At 37.5% G+C, this 18,667-nt stretch overlaps 1 protein-coding gene across 1 annotated transcript; it reads right to left on the bottom strand.

Annotated features, from left to right (window-relative positions):
- Positions 1 to 14,937: 14,937 nt before the first annotated feature.
- Positions 14,938 to 15,366, bottom strand: LOC138877522 (uncharacterized). The gene is made up of 2 exons (XM_070157135.1): positions 15,112 to 15,366; positions 14,938 to 15,039 (listed from the first exon to the last, which is right to left on the bottom strand). Exons 1-2 carry the CDS (start codon positions 15,364 to 15,366, stop codon positions 14,938 to 14,940), a joined length of 357 nt encoding a protein of 118 aa, XP_070013236.1.
- Positions 15,367 to 18,667: the final 3,301 nt, after the last annotated feature.

Here is an 18,667-nt window from a genome sequence, read left to right on the forward strand (position 1 = left end):
ATTTAGGCATTTTATCAGGCATCTAAAGTGCATAGCCCTCTACCTCCTAGTAAAGGTGTTTCTTTATCCATGACTCCCCTTACATGAAGACATTCACACCCATAATTATTATATATCATGTGACCTTCAACATTACATGCATGGTGACCCAACTATACCGAACCAACAACTACATCAAACAACACCCTCTTCCTACTCTCTACAAAACCTAAACTCAAGGTTAGGAGCTTATGGCTTCTAATCACCACCCTATAAGCTCCAGTTACTCAAATTCTATCTATAATTCTATTATTGAACATTACATGTGAGATTGGGATGAAGTATTACTTTGCTAGCCGAAGAACTTGTGAGTTTCTCCCTTAAATCTCTACAAATTTGAGCTAGGAATTGAATGTCAAAGTGTGGAGGTTCCTCGCTCTCTCACTAAGGTGGTTCTCTCTCTTAAAATAATTAGATTCTCCTTTCCTAATCACCCTCTAAAATTTTTATTAGAAATAGAGTTGGGTAAAAAAATTCCAAAAATGCCCCTCCGAAACAGATCTGCCATCACGGAATGGACTGCATAATTCTTCTGTGGTTCGTAAAATGGACCGTGGAATGATCCTCCAATTTATAAATACACTGGAAAGATATGTGATGATTCTACGGTCCACATATTGGACTGCATATTCTCCTTCAATAATCTCAGGCCATTCTGTGACTGATCTATGACTCATGAAACAGTTCTGTGGTCTACAAAATCTGCTGCAAAATGGACCCTAGAACTCCTGCTCCACTGATCCATTCTGCTATCATTCTGCAGTCCGCGAAGTTAATCTGTGGTCCACATAATTGATCACATAACCAACCTTTTGAACTAGTGCTCCTGTCAACTTCGCGACGCATTATACGACCTACAAATCCATTCTGCGGCTCGCAAAGCTCGCCGTGAAACTTTTGCTCAACCTTCCAAACATCTTAGCTTGTTCTTGGCACTTCAAAGCCTTATATCCCTGACGAACTTTTACGGGGCTTTACCTTCTCTCCTACTTAGGATAATCCATCTTCGAACTAGGGTTAAAGTCATCCATACTCTCCGAGCATGACTTAACTCCCCACTTTAACACCATAAATCACTAATTACTGATGCCCCAAGATTTGGCTGCCCCCAGATCATCAAAAATTTTGGTAGAGTTTCCTTTGCATCTAAGCCTATCCACCTGTCAGAAAGCTACAGAAATCAACCTAACAACACATCTCATAGCCCAACAAGGTATTACAAACATAAGAGCAACATGAACCATAACATTATATTCATTGCATTGCCATTACGGATGCATTAGCATAAGGTTTACAAATTCAAGACATAATGCATGAAAAAGAAACTTCTAGTATCTTTTAAACATGGCTAATTGGTTCTACAACTAAATGGGAATATTTTTTCTTTATATCTTCCTCTGCCTCATAGGTGGCCTCTTCGACTTGTTGGTTTTGCCATAACACTTTGATGGAGGAAATCTCTTTATTTCCCAACTTACGAACTTGTCTATCAAGGATGAAAACTGACACTTCTTCATAGGTCAAGCTTTCATTAAGCTTAATTCTCTCCAGAGGAATAATGAATGACGGATTACGAGTCACGTTCTTCAATATGGACACGTGGAACACAGGATGTGTAGACAATAGTTCTCGAGGCAATTCAAGCCTATAAGCTACTTGGCCAATTCATTCCCAAACCCTATAAGATCCAATGTACCTTGGACTTAGTTTCCTTACCTTCCCAAATCGAATTACATTTTTCACGGGAAAAACTTTCAGGAATATCCAATCATCTTCCTTGAACTCTAAAGCTTTGCGCTGCACATTTGAATATGACTTTTGGAGACTCTAAGAGATTTTCAATCATTCCTTGATGATCTTGACCTTATCTATAACATGATGTACGAGGTCTGACCCAATCAATTCTACTTCACCAACTTCGAACTAACCAATAGGGAACCTATATCTCCTATCATATAGGGCCTCGAATGGTGTCATTTGGGTATTCGCATGATAGTTGTTGTCGTAGGTAAATTATATGAGCGCCAAATAATTATGCCAATTGACCTTGAAATCAAGAATACATGCACACAACATGTCCTCAAGAATTTGAATAATTCTCCCGGCTTTCCCATTAGTCTAAGGATGGAAGGCTGCACTAAGATTCACCTGAATACCCAACCCTTGCTGAAATTTCTGCCAAAAGTTAGCAGTGAATTGTGCTCCTCTGTCCGAGATGATGGAAAATGGAGTGACATGCAATCTAACTATTTCCTTGATATACATCTGAGGAAAATCTTCTGCTGTGTCAGTGGCCTTAATAAGATATAAGTGTGATGACGTCGTAAGTTGGTCCACAATTACCTAAATTGAGTCAAACTTACAAGGTGTGCTAGGTAGACCTACTACAAAATCTATGTTTATTATCTACCACTTCCACATTGGAACTTCTATATTCTATGCCAAACCACCGGCTTTAATGCTCGGCCGTCACCTGCTGGCAATTTGGGTTCCTAGGCACAAAGTATGATATATCCATTTTCATGTAATTCCACTGGTAGATCTCCTTAAGATCATGATAAATCTTTGTAGAGACTGGGTGCATTGAATACTTATAAGTATGAGCCTTGGTCATGATTCTCCCTTTAAGGATGCCTACATCAGGTGCACACAATTTCCCTTGGTACCTCAATGTACCATCATTCACACCTAGAGATAAAAACCATGGTCTTGTGTTTATGAATTCCTTCTTTCAGTTGCACAAAGAGAGGATCGTCATACTTCTTCTCCTTTACCTCTACCACAACGATGAGTCAGCTTTGTTCTGGTTAATCATACTGCCCTTGTTAGATTCTATGAGTCTGACTCCCAAACAAGCCAACCGGTGAACTTCCTTGGCCATCGACCTTTGGTATGACTTCAAGTGAGCCAAACTACCTATCGATTCTCGGATAAGAGCATTAGCCAAAACATTAGCCTTTCCCCGATAATAGAGAATGTCGATGTCGTAGTCTTTAAGTAACTCAATCCATCTTTTTTTCCCTCCTATTCAACTCCTTCATCTTGAATATATATTGAAGACTCTTATGGTCAGTGTATATATCCACATGGACCCCATACAAGTAATGATGCCAAATCTTTAATGCAAACACTGCCGCCACAAGCTCTAAGTCATGATTTAGATAATTATTCTCATGGTTCTTGAGTTTCCTTGAGACATACTCCACCACCTTGCCAAGTTGTATTAGTACACACCTATCGTGACCAAAAATTTCACTGGAGTCGTGATGGCACCTAACACCACTTGTTAGGAAAGCCATCAACAAATATGTAGAAATTTTTAACAACAGTAAGAGACAGTCTCAGTAACAGAATAACATAAATAACTAAAGTTGAAATGATGATACAACTGAAAACCATCCAAATATGGTATCACCAAATGCATGAGCTCTATAGAGCTCCAACTCCTGAATTTGCACATAAAGTGTAGAGTGTAGTATAAGTACAATCGGCCCCATGTACTTAGTAAGTAGCAAGCCTAACCTCAACCTGAAAGCAATGATAAGGTTGGCAAGGTCCAATACACACTTTCAACAGCCAACGACAACAATAACAACATAATAATAGAAAAAAGGAAAATCAGCTCAACTAATATCAAGTTCAACTCTATCACAAAGATGAAAAATAAGCAGCTTTTCAAGTACAATAATCAAGGCATCCACGTTTTCACAAAAATCACCTAGACATGGATTTATCAAAGTAAACTGTGATTACAAGCTCTAAACATCAAATAGACACATCAAATACTAACTAACATGACAAAAATAGAACTCTATACCTGCATGACAATATACACATAAAAATCAACAAAATCAAAGTTTAATCATCAAGTATACAAATCTCAGCACATTCATAGTGCCTGGAACAAGTATCCTTCAATCATACTCACAACACTCTCATGGTGCCTAGCAAAATACCCCTAAATCATTACATATACACACACACACTCAGCACTGTAAGGGTGCCTGACATAAGTCCCTCACTAAGTACATATCATGTGCATGTACTCACAAGGCCCAAAGTAACATGGGTTATCACCTGACTTTGAAGGGGCGGATCTTAGCCCAAGCGCTGATTGGATTAAAAGTCAACAATCGACATCACTCAGCCAAATATGGGGACTTGACGCAAGTGTCACCTTATTATCAATATCAACACAGCTCTACAGTCCAAGATAAGTCATCAATCTGCTCAACATGTCTCTATGAACCAAAATCAATCATCAATCTCCTCAAGTCTCATTATGCCGACATCTGACAGTATCAAAATAAAGATACTGCACGAAAAATACCAACGTGCTGCAACTCAACTCAAACTCGTGTCAAGCACAAGGACACTAAAAATATTTGAGATAACATATAAAGAGTGCACATATACGGAGACATAACACGCGAATATAATATCATGACTGGAAAATATGACTACGGCTAACGCAAATAACTCGACAAAGCAAAAATAGTCATATCATGTCTCAAACAGATAAGCAATAACCTAAATATGATTTTTAGCATGAATAATAGCTCACGTAGTCATACAAATTGAGAAAAACACGATATCAAGGAAGGCATGATAACAACAAGAGGCATATAATGGTTTAATAGTTAGATCTACATTTATTTTAATGATTAAAAATAACACATTCTTTTCCTTAGATGTGCAGCAACACTTATTGAGCAATGAAAAGGAAGCATCGAAGATTTAAGATGAAAAAGGAAGGAGTAGCAGAAATTCAAAGGCAAAATCAATCAAGGATTTGGCAGAAGATTAAGGAGGACATTATAGGAAAGACCATAATCAAAGGAAATCAAGGGCACAAAACTATGTACTAGAGATTCCTCCATCTAAGGACGACAATCAAAATCCGCAATCAAGGGATATGATTTTCTACTTCAAATAACGGTAAAATCTGCTCAGCAAAGGAAAAATCCAATCAAGACCACAAATCTAGGCATATCAACATAAGCAATATCTTATTCTTAGAAAGAATCAATCTACGATTCCTTTCTGAGATCAACTTCCTTGGGCTTGCAATCTATCAAGATTTACAAGATAATAAGGCCTCACGGAGTTTATATACATAACTATATTAGTTTGGAAAGAACATACTTTGATCGAACCACTATCAATCTTTTTGTTCAACTTCAAACAAGCATTATAGTCTACTTTAGATCTACTATATAACTAGGGAGAGAAAAAGAGAGAAAAATCACTGGTGATATCAAGAAGTGAGAACTTATATAGTGACTAAGTTATTGGTGTATAACTACATCAACCCTTGTGTATCGAGAAACTTTAAATACTTGAAAGAGAACATCCTTGCAACCCAAGGCGACTGGACGTAGGATTTACATTAAATCTGAACCAGTAAAAAAATCTTGGTGTCTTTAGTTTCTTCATTTTTACTTCTGTTTTTATTTAGATTCTGTTCTTACTTTCAGTCGACAAATCGGTAAACTAGTCAACTACTTAGTATAGAAAAAGAAAAATAGACAATTCACTGCTCTCTTGTGCTTTTAATTGGTATTAGAGCAGGTCCCATATTTTTATCTTTTGGTTAACAGCTAGTGAGAAAAGATCATGTCAAACCAAGTAACTATTGGATCACTCTTTCATGAAGGGACATTGCAAGTAAGGCTACCATATTTCAATCGACAATACTTTTCTCATTGAAAGGTACGCATGGAAATTTATGCAAAGTCATATGATGTCAAAGTATGGCGTGTTATCAAAAAGGAAAATTATCTACTTCCAGCAGCATGACAACCACCACCTGATCCTGAAGATATAGATGAGTACATTGTCAAGCAAATGGTTGTTGTCCAAGTTAATGCTAAGGCACGAAACTTGCTTTATAATTCTATAAGTGGAGAAGAGGATGAGAAAATTTCAAGTTGTGATACCACCAAGGAAATGCAGGACAAACTAAAAGTTACTTATGAAGGAACCAGCAAAGTGAAAGAAATTCGGATAAACTTGTTGGTTCACGACTATGAACTCTTCCAGATGAAAGAAGGAGTATCTATTGAGAAAATATTTTCAAGATTCAGCAAAATCATTGGCGATCTGAAAACCTTTGATAAACATAACTCAAGTGGTGACCAGGTTCGAAAATCCTGAAAAGTTTGCCCACCAGATGGCAGACAAAAGTAGTTGCACTAGAATATCAAGATTTAGACAAACTATCATATAGTTGCACTTGAATCTCAAGATTTAGACAAACTATCATATGTTGAACTATGAGGAGATCTCATAGCATTTGAGAAAACACATCTCAAGAAAACGCGTCAGGAAGAGAAGAAGAAAACAATTGCTTTCAAAACTACAACTGAAGGACTTGAAAACGATATTGATGATGATGCAGAAGCTCTTGAAGAAAAAATTGTCATGGTGCCAAGAAACATGAATGGACTGATGAGATGATACAAAAACACAAAAAAAGGAAGAATGTTATCTAGAAGAACCAGACAATATAATGGAAAAGACAAAAATGAAGGAATGTGTTTTGAATATGGAAGGTATGGTCATGTTCAAACTAAATACCCGGATCTTAGAAGAAAAGTCTCCAGATTTTTCAATAAAAACAAATCTTTCGGAAGCTGGAGTGATGAAGATAGCTCAGAACATGAAGAAATAGCAAACTTGTGCTTCATGACTATTTTGAAAAATAATATAAACAAATATTCCGGTTGTTGGACTGATTAAGATGCATTAGATGATGAATGCAAAGAAGATACTGAAAATTGCTTCATGGCACGTGCTGCAACAAGTGAGGTAAGACCCTATAATTGTGATAGATTTAATGAATTTCAGGATATTCTTGACCTTATCCTAAAAGAGTCTCAAAAATATTAAATGAATTAAAGAGGCTCAATAGAGAGAAGAAGGACTGTGAACTTAAACTTGCAGTCTGTGAAATCGAAAGAGATGTGCTTCAGGATGAAGTTCAGGAATTGCAAATACAACTTAATCGCATGCGCCCACCAGTCACAGTTCTGTCAAGTCTAACCAAGTGACTTACAAGTCAACTGGAAAAAGACCTATTTGAACTGAGTCCGCAAGTACTAATATAAGTGGTAGATCAAAAACTAGATCAACCCCTGTGTGTCAATACTGTAACAAGACTGGACATAAATATCCCTTATGTAGATTTCGTAAAACAAATGTTTAAGGATAGATTTGAAAACACAAAAATAATCTTGATTCCAATAGAACTAACTAACAAGAACCAAGAAAGCTTGGGTACCTAACAAAAGGTGATATTTTTTATCTTGCATGAACACCACAGAAAGAGTCGCAAAGGGAAATGATATTTAGACAGTGCGTGTTCCAGTCACATGACGGGTGACAAAAATTTGTTCAAAGAAGTCACAAAAATAAATGGAGAAAATGTCAAATTTGGTGATGATTCAAAAGGAAAGATCGTTGGTACTGGCACAGTTCCATTCCGCAATAAATGTGATATTACAGAAGTATACCTTGTGGATGGACTCAACTACAATCGCTTGAGTATAAGTTAGATATGTGATTCGGGATATGAAGGTAAATTCAAGACAACAGGATGGCCATTGAAGACGAGTCAGGTAAAATCATTCTCCCAGGAAAAAGGTATGGGAATGTATACATTCTTTATGGCATTGAAAATCTAGATAGTCATATTTGTTTAACATTCATATTTGATGATCCATGGCTTTGGCATAAAAAACTTGGTCATACAAGCATGCATTTAATTAAAAAACTCTCAAAGCATGATCTATTTATTGGCCTTCCCAAACTCAATTTTTCTAGAAGTCATGTATGTGATGCATGTCAGATTGGAAAACAAACTAGAAACTCTTCCAAACCCAAATACATTGTGTCCACAACCAAGCCCTTACAATTACTTCATGTGAACTTATTTGGTCCCACTAGAATTGCCAGCATTGGAGGTAAATGATATGGTTTTCTTATTATTGATGATTACTCATGTTTTACATGGGTGATTTTCTTATCTAATAAAGATGAAGCTTTTAAAAAAATTGAAATTTTCTGCAAAAGAATTTAAAGAGAAAGGGGTATCTCATTACATCTATTCAAAGTGACCAAGGAGGAGAATTTGAAAGCAGAGCCTTTGAAGATTTACGCAACGATCACGAATGTACTCATAATTTCTCAGCTCCAAGATCACCCCAACATAATGGGGTAGTTGAACACAAGAATAGAACTCTACAAGATATGTCCAGGATAATGATATTAGAATATTCATTGCCAAATCATTTTTGGGCAGAAGCAATCAGCGCAACATGTCATATCCTCAACAGATGTCTCATAAGACCCATTTTGAAGAAGACTCCATATGAATTATGAAATGCAAAAGACCTAATATAGGCTACTTTCATCCGTTCGGAAGTAAGTGCTTCATCCACAATAATGGTAAGGATAACCTTGAAAAATTTGATCCAAGGAGAGATGAAGGTATTTTTCTCGATTATTCCATTATTAGTAGACTTTTTGAGTTTACAACAAATGTACTTTATCTGTAGAAGAATTAGTGCATGTTATATTTGATGACAATAACACTACGGCCGAGAAAAGAATCATTGCAGGTGATGAAGATATCCGTCAAGAAGCACCACAGGCAAACAAGTCACAAAAATTGACTGACAATACAGACGTAGTCACAGAGTTGACTAGTGAACCTGTTGGCAACCATACTGAACCATAAAAGGAGTCAACTACTCTTGCAATTGGAACGCGACCAAATAAATGGAGAAGCGAACCAGAATACCCTCAAAAGTTTATCATAGGGGATCAAAGAGAAGGAATGAAAACCATATGAGCTATCAAAAAGAAGGAAAACATTACACTCATTTCTCAAGTCAAGCCAAAGAAAGCTGATGAAGCCTTAAAAGACTCCAGTTGGATACAAGTTATGCATGAAGAACTTGATCAATTCGACAAGAATCAAGTCTGGGAACTGGTACCTAAGCCAACAAATGCTACTGTCATTGGAACAAAGTGGGTATTTAGAAACAAGTTAAATAAAGATGGAAAGCTAGGCAGAAACAAAGCCAGATTAGTAGCTCAAAGCTACTCACAGCAGGAAGGAGTCGACTATGATGAAACCTTTGCACCGGTAGCACGGTTAGAATCAATTTGTAGACTACTTGCCTATGCATCTTTTAAAGGTTTTAAAATATTTCAAATGGATGTCAAAAGTACTTTTCTAAACTGTTTTATTGATGAGGAGGTATATGTAAAACACCCCCTAGCTTTGAAAACTCACAATTTTCTTACCATGTATATAAGTTTTCCAAAGCTCTTTATGGACTCAAACAAGCCCCTCGAGCTTGGTATGAAATATTGAGTTCCTTTCTAATTGATCATGGGTTCATCAGAGATAAGGTAGATGCTACTTTATTCATCAAAAGATCCACTGAAGGTAATCTAATTATCTAGATCTATATAGATGATATTATATTTGGCAGCACTAATTTTCTTTTACGCAAGGATTTCTGAAATCTCATGCAGAGTGAGTTCAAAATGGGTATTATGGGAGAACTCACATTCTTCCTTGGCTCCAAATTCATCAGTCAGTAAGTGGCATATTCATCTGCCAGACCAAGTATACAAAGAAATCAATTCAAAAATTTGGAATGAGTAATGCCAAAGCAATTGGAACTCCTACGAGTCCTTCTACAAGTTTAGACAAGGATGAATAGGGAAACTCAGTGGATACATCCAAGTAACGTGGAATGATTGATCCTTACTATATTTAACTTCTAGTCGACCAAATATTATGTTCAGTGTTTGTAAATGTGCCAGATTTTAGTCAGATCCTAAGACGTGACACTTAACTACAGTAAAGCCAATAAGACACTATCTTATTGGAACCACTTCTTATGGACTATGGCATCCACTCTCTAACAATTTTAAACTTGAAGGATTTTCAGATGCTGATCTTGCAGGTAAGAAGGAAGACAGAAAAAGCACAAATGGCACTTGTCAATTACTGGGAAAAGTATTAATCTCCTAGAACAGTAAGAAATAGGAATCAATAGCTCTTTCCACAACTGACGCAGAGTACATTGCAATTGGACAATGGTGTGCTCAATTACTCTGGATGTCACATCAATTGGGTGACTATGAATTATCTGTTAAACCTATTCAAATATTTGTGATAATTCTAGTGCTATATGCCTTCTAAAACTCATGTGCATCATTCTAGAGCAAAGCATATAGATATAAAATATCATTTTATTAGAGATCTTGTCCTTAAAGGGAACATAGAATTATCGTTTGTAAGTTCCCCTAATCAATTGACAGATATTTTTACAAAACCCCTGCTCGAGGAAAAATTTTGTGCATTACGAGACTCTCTTGGCATTATTTTCATTAATTCATAATTTTAAGGCCTTTGTGATATTTTTTAAATTTTTCTGTCACTTATTCTGTGTATTTCCTTATGTGTGTAAGTAACATTAATTATGTTTTCTTTACTTTTCCTTTTTCACACATTTTCATGCCTTTTCAAAGATCAGTCAATCATAATGTCAAATCACTAACGCCTTTTTCGTTTGTACTCAACCGTTAGCTTCCATCTTTTTAAGTCAAGTTCATCCACCAAACTTCCTTACATTGTTTGTATCTCCAATCATCTACTCCTAACCATAAAATGGCAAAAAACTCCAAAACCCCCTCTGCCTCAACCTGCAAAAGCACTCTTTCTTGAGCAAAACCCTCTTCTCAACCTCATGAACCAGTTAATCTAGGATCTGACCACTCTGAGGATTTTTCCTCCTCTCAGGAACTCTCAGATGATGCGCGTAATCTCAATAAAAAAGTCCTAGAAAAATGACCCATGGAAGATATCCTTGAAACCTTCACACCCAAAAATCCCAAAACTGATCTCTCAAGTTCTCTCGAATCAGACCTGAATTTTTGGGACACACCCAACAGGGACGCCTTCAAAGCCTTCAAAGACAAACCTGTAGCCCATGGCAGAGTCATTGATCTAAGTGTCATGAAAAGTTTCAACTGCAAAGTCAAGGAGCTCTTCGACTTCTAGGGGTGGAAAAACTCTCTTTTCTTGCCTCTTCCAAAGGTATACGAATCCCTTGTTAAAATGTTCTATGCTAATATTTGCTCTAACAAACTTGACAATTTAGAAACCTTAGTTCTTAGCAAACGTATTGTGTTGGATTATGCTCTGTTTGACTCTATTTTTCAGTGTAAGTGTTCCAGTTTCTCTATGCTTTTTAAGAATACCTGGCCTGTGGATTTTGAATTTTTTTTAACAAGCAAAAAAGTGTATAGCTGAATCACCCTCTAATTCCCTTCCCAGTCAATTAGGACCTAGAGACATTTGTTTCGAAACTCGTGTCCTAGCACATATTATGGCATCCACTCTTCTCCTAAGAACATGATACTTCTCTACCTTTTTCCAATATGATACCTTCCTGGTCTACTATCTTTTGACTAAATACAAGGTCAAATTATCCTCCTGGGTCATCCATTTCATGATATAGAGTGACGATGATCCCACGAGTCTTCCCTATGGTATGGTCATTACCCATCTATTAGAAGCCCACAACATATCTCTTGCAAACTATCCCTATGTCATCATTACCAAGTCTTATAACTCCTGAGCATTCGCTTGCATGGGTACATTGCAGTAAAGGGAACTTGGTAAAAAAGCAAGATGGTGAGGCCAAAAATGCCCCCTTCAACACAAAAGCAAAAAACTATGTGTCTCTTCCCAGTGCAGGTGATCCCGATCTCATTGAAAAGTTAGCCTCCATCAATGTCAAATTGACTGTCATCAAGGACTCTCTAACCTCTATGTAAATCATAATTGAAGATGTCTATGGAGTGTTAAAGGAGATAGGCTCTGATGTGTCCAAAATCATGGTGCAGATTCTCAATAGTGCAGTAAAGGCTTATAAAGAGGTGCAAGACAGGATTGATGGGATCTCAGTTACAATGAATGCAAGCTTTGAATGCCTCAAGGAGATTGTCTGCAATACCTTACCTACTTTTTACATCGTTGATGGATGGTTGTTCAAAACAATTTCTTTTTGCTTCTTTTGGGATTGATGTTTCAGTCATGGGTTGTACTGTTACGACAATTACTTTTGATCTTGCATGGTAAATTAGATAACTATTGACTAATATTACTAACTCCTTGCTAATACCAAAAGGGGAGAAAGTAAGCAAGTTAAGGCAGGTGTTTTGGCCTGTATTTCCTGGATTCTGGTGGTTGTTCTATGTTCTGTATATCGTTTTGCAGGTACATCGTACAGTGCAAGATTGAGGGGGAGTCGACTTCAACCACTTCTTAATAGGATGTTAAGTTGAGGAGGAGTCAACTAGACACATCTGACAGGAAATACAAATTAAGGGGGAGTCGACTACAACAAACGCATAGTCGATTGTTAAATAGGGAAGTAAACTGATGTTATCATATTGTTATTTTGTCATCATAAAAAAGGAGGAGATAGTTAGATCTAAGTTTATTTTAGTGATGAAAAATAACACATTCTTATCCTTTATGTGCAGCAACACTCCTTGAGCAATGAAAAGGAAGCATCAAAGATTTGAGACGAAAAAAGGAGTAGCAGCAATTCAAAGGCAAAATCTATCAAGGATTTGGCAGAAGATTAAGGAGGATATTATAGGAAGGACCATAATCAAAGGAAATCAAGGCACAAAACTATGCACTGGAGATTCCTCCATCTAAGGACGACAATCAAAAGCCGAAATCAAGGGATCTGATTTGATACTTTAAATCACGAGAAAAGTTTTTCAGTAAAGGAAAAATCCAATCAAGACCACAAGTCAAGGCAAATCATCAGAAGAAATATCTTATTCTTGGAAAGAATCAATCTATAATTCCTTTCTGAGATCAACTCCTTGGGTTTGCAATCTCTCAAGATTTATAAGACAAGAAGACCTCATGGAGTATAAATACACAACTGTGCTAGCCTGGAAAGAACATACTTTTATCGAACCACTATCAATCTTTTTATTCTACTTCAAACAAAGATTATAGTCTACTTTAGATTACTGTATAACTAGAAAGAGAAGAAAGAGAGAAAAATCACTGGTGAGGAATTGTATCAAGAAACAAGAAGTTATATAGTGTCTAAGTTATTGGTGTATAACTACATCAATCCTCCTATATCGAGAAACTTCAAATACTTGAAAGAGAATGCTCTTGCAAACCAAAGGGATTGGACGTAGGATTCATTTTGAATCCGAACCAGTATAAAAATCCTAGTGTCTTTAATTCCTGCATTTTTACTTCTTTTTTTATATAGATTATGTTCTTACTTTAGTCGACTAATTGGTAAACTAGTCAATTACTTAGGATACAAAAAGAAAAATCGACAAGTTATCAATTCCAAACAATAACTTCAATAATTAATCAATTACACAAAGTCAACCAAAAATCAACTTGGGACCTCTTTTCGGAACCCAACAGAACTTATAAATCTTGACTACCCATTCGAATATAAGTCCAAATATACAAGTTTCATCCAAATACGACTCTAAATCAGGGTTCAAATCACAATTATTCGCTTTCCAAGATCTAACATAAAAACCCCCAAATTTATCTTTCAAATTCCATAATCAACATATAACAATCATTGCAAAAACAAGATATATTATCAAAATCAAGTAGAGATCAGTTACCTTCAATGTGGTGATGAAAATCTCCCTAAATATTGCCTCTAGTTGATCTCAAAAACTCAAAATAGCGAAAATAAGCCAAACCCTCGAAATGTATTCTCCTGATAGCGATTCCGCATCTGCGGACCACTTGGTCGCTTATGCAATATCGCATCTGCAGAAAAGCAATTGTAGATGTGAGCTCCAATTAAACAGTCCACCCTCGTTTCTATGCTACACGGTCCACTTAAGCGCTACTCGGTCCGCTTCTGCAAAGACGCAGATGCACTCTAACCTCGTAGGTGCGCAAGCGCTTCTACGTAAACACTTCCACACTTATGAAATAACAAGCCCAGGACAAACTCTACTTTTGCGCTCTCCTCCCCGCTTTTGCAACTTCACACATGCACCTAAAGTTCTGTATGTGCAACATACCAGAATATGTTCTGCCGATATGGCACAAAATTATCCAAAACACTCTCGATCCATCTGGGACCCCGTCCAATCATACCAACCAGTTCAAATACATTATCCAAGCTTATCCAAATACTCATAACACTACGAATAACATCAAAACCAATAATCGACGATCAAAAATCAATTTCTTAATTTCCAAACTTTCCAACTTCGTCGAACATGTCTGAGTTATGCCTAAACATTTAGGATTCCTCCAAAAATCACACAAAAGTTACCAAGCACTAAATGAATCTATTCGAAGTCCCGAATCGATAACTCAAGTCCGATATCACCAAAGTCAACTCTCGGTCAAACTTATGAACTTTCCAACCTTCAAATTCTCAACTTTCGGCAAATAGAGCCAAAATATCTTATAAACCTCCAAATCCAAATCTTAACATACGCCTAAGTCCAAAATCACCATACAAACCTATTGAAACCATCCAATCACCAATCCAAGGTCATCTACCTGAAACTCAAACCTTGGTCAACTCTTACAACTTAAGCTTCTAACAATGGAACTATGTTTTCCAATCCACTCTCAAACCTTCCTGAAACCCAACCAACCACCCCGAAAGTATAAAACACGACATAAGCATACAGGAAGCATCAAATAGGGAAACATTCTTCCCCTCTTAAGCAAACGTTCATCTTCGAACGGGTTTAGAATCATAACTGGAATATGAAAAAAGATGAAAATATCTACTCTGCATATCATGGTTGGTCTCCATGTCGCTTCTTTGATGGTTGACCTCTCTACTGAAACTTGACTGATGCAATATATTTCGATCTCAGCTTCTGAACCTGCCTATCCAAAATAGCCACCGGCTCCTCTTCATAAGCCAAATTCTCATCCAACTGCACTAAACTGAAATCTAACACATGTGACCAATCTTCATAATACCTCTAAAGTGTGGAAACATGAAACACCGTATAGACTCCTGACAAGCTAGGTGGCAAAGAAAGTCTATAAGCCACTTCACCAACTCTCTGTAACACCTCAGATGGACCAATATACCAAGGGATCAACTTGACCTTCTTCCCAAATCTCATCACGCCCTTCATAGATGAAACTCGAAGAAGAACCTTCTCACCTTCCATGAAAGCCACATCACAAACCTTCCAATCAACAAAAATCTTTTGCCTAGGCTGTGCTATACGAAGCCACTCCTGAATCAACTTCATCTTTTCCAAAGCATCGCAAACCTAATCCGTGCCCAACAAACTAGCTGCACAAGGCTCAAAGCAACCAACTGGAGAACGACATTGCCTCTCATATAAGGACTTATATAAAGCCATCAGGATACTAGACTGATAGCTGTTTTGTATACCAACTCCATCAATGGTAGAAACTAATCACACTAGCCTCCGAAATCTATAACATAGGCCATAAACATATCCTCCAAAATTTGAATCGTCCACTCAGACTGTCCATTTTTTTGAGGGTGAAATGCAGTGCTTAGCTCAACTTGCATTCCCAACACTCACTGAACAACTCTCAAGTACAAGGTAAACCGAGTCCCTCGATTTGAGATGATAGACACATGCACACTCTACAAGCGAACAATCTCTCTAATGTAAATCTCAGCCAACTGCTCAAAAGTGTAGGAAGTCATGACTGAAATGAAATGTGTAGACTTGGTCTATCTATCCACGATGACCCAACAGACATTAGATTTCCTCAAAATTCATGGAAATTACCATAAAGCCCATGGTAATGTGCTCCCACTTCCACTCTGGTATCTCATCTTGTGAAGTAAATTACCCGGTCTCTGATGCTCATACTTGGCCTGCTAACATTTCAAACATAACATATCCAATAATGTCCTTCTTCATCCTTCGCCAAGAAATAACAATATCCAACAATAATGCCACTTCAAATCAAGATACATCTTCGTATCACCTGGATGAACATAATACTGTGAACTATGAGCCTACTCATGAATCAACTCTCTCAAGCCATCCATACTATGAACAAACCGATCCTGAAGTCGCAATAAACCATCATCACCAATAGCCACCTCCTTCGTACCACCTTGCAACACTGTGTCCAAGTACAAGCAAATGGGGATCATCATACTGACAAGCCTTGATGTGCTCAAACAAGGATAACTATGCAACAACACAAGTGAGAACCCTACTAGGCTTAGCAATATCCAATATGAAAAATCTATTAGCCAAAACCTGAATATCCATAGCCAAAGACCTCTCCATAGCGGGAATAAATACCAAACTCCCCATGCCCTTCGCCTCCCTACTCAAGGTATCTACTACCATATTTACCTTTCCCGAATGATACAAGATAGTGATATCATAATCCTTCCACAACTCAAACTACCTTTGCTACCTCAAATTCAAATTATTTTGCTTGAACAAATGCTAAAGATTCCAATGATAAGTGTAAACCTCACAGGACGCACCATACAAGCAATGCCTCTAAATCTTGAGCGCGTGAACAATAACCGCCAATGCCAGATCATGAACCGGATAGTTCTTCTTATGGGGATTCAATTTGCACGATCCATAGGATATCACCCTATCGTCTTGCATCAACACAAAACCAAGACCAACATGCGAAGCATCACAATAAATACTATACATCCCCGATCCTAAGGGTAATACCAAACTTGGAGTTGTAGTCAAGTAATCTAGAGCCTTTGAAAGCTCTACTTACACTCGTTAGACCATATCAATGAAGAACCCTTCCAAATCAACTTGGTCAATAGATCTACTATAGATGAAAACTCTTCCACAAAGCGACAATAGTAACCAGCCAAACCTAAGAACTTTTAATCTCTATAGTGACAGAAGGTCTGAGCCAACTCTGAATTGCCTCAATCTTCTTCAGATCCATATTGATCCCATCACTAGACACCACATGGCCCATGATTGTCACCGAGTCCAACAGAAACTCACACTTGGAGAACTTTGCATTCAACGTCTTCTCCCTTAAAGTTAGAAGCACCATAATCAAATGTTGCCCTTGCTCCTCCCTACTATGACAATGTACCAAGATATCATCAATTAACATGATAAAAAAATAAATCCAAATAATGATTGAACACAATGTTCATCAAATGCATGAGAGCTGCGGGAGCATTAGTCAAACCAAAAGACATTACCGAAAATTCATAATGCCCATAGCGAGTCATGAAAATCGTCTTAGGAATGTTTGAAGCCCTAATATTCAGATGGTGATACTAAGATCTCAAGTCAATCTTTGAGAACATCCTAGCACCTTGAAGTTGAATAAATAAATCATCAACGCGTGGAAGTGGATATTTGTTCTTGATGGTAACCTTGTTCAATTGCTGGTAATGATTACACATTCTCATTGACCCATACTTCTTCTTTACAAACAACACCATCACACCCCAAGGTGAAACACTAGGCCTGATGAACCCCTTATCCAAAAACTCCTACAAATTCTCCTTCAATTTCCTTAACTCAGCTGGAGCCATACGATACAGAGGAATAGATATATGCTAAGTGCCTGGTGCCAAATCAATACCAAAATAAATATCTCTATCGAGTGGCATGTGCGGTAGGTATGCAGGAAACACATCTAGAAACTCCCTCACTATTGGAACTGATTCAACAGTAGAAGTATCGGCACTAACATTTCTGACAAAATTTAGATATGTCAAGCACCCCTTCTCAACCATCCGTTGAGCCTTCAAAAATATCACTCTACTAGGAGTGTGACCAAGAGAACCCCTCCATTCCAACCTTGGAAAGCCCAACATTACCAACATCAGGGTCTTAGCGTGACAATCAAGAAAAGCATGGTACAAAGATAACCAATGCATACCTAAGATCACATCAAAGTACATCATATCTAACAATATAAAGTCCGCCCTCATCTCATAACCACATATAGTCACTATACAAGATTGATAAACTCGATCCACCATAATGGAATCCCCGACCAGTATAGATACATGAATAGGGGTAACAAGCGAATCATGTGGCATGTCCAGATAAGAAGCAAAGTATGATGACACATATGAATAAGTAGAGCCAAGATCAAATAATACCGAAACATCTCTATGGCACACTAAAGCAATACTTGTAATAACTACATTAGAAGTGACAACCTCATTCCTTGATAGGAACACAGAGAATCTAGACAGATATCCATTAGACTGAGCTCCACCTCTAGGACGATCACGTCCTGGATGACCTCTACTCTAGGTTGGCTGAGTGGGTGGTGTAGCAACCGATACAAGAATCATAGTTTGACCTCCCTACTACCTTGAACCTTTGTAAAAATAGGGGTAGTATTTCCTGACATTCCTCAAGTCTCCTTACTCATAGAAACTTCTGATCAGAAATGACTATAGGGCCTGAGTTGGAACCCGTGTACCATATCTACCAGAAAAACCCGGTACAGATGAACCTTGAATAGTTGGAGTGCAATGAGAACTATGCCTGGGAGTGCGCTGAATGAAGACTGCACATGAGCTCCTCAACTGGATGGTGGTGC

Source organism: Nicotiana sylvestris, chromosome 9 (genome assembly GCF_000393655.2).
Source record: "Nicotiana sylvestris chromosome 9, ASM39365v2, whole genome shotgun sequence".
NCBI classification, from domain to species: domain Eukaryota; kingdom Viridiplantae; phylum Streptophyta; class Magnoliopsida; order Solanales; family Solanaceae; genus Nicotiana; species Nicotiana sylvestris.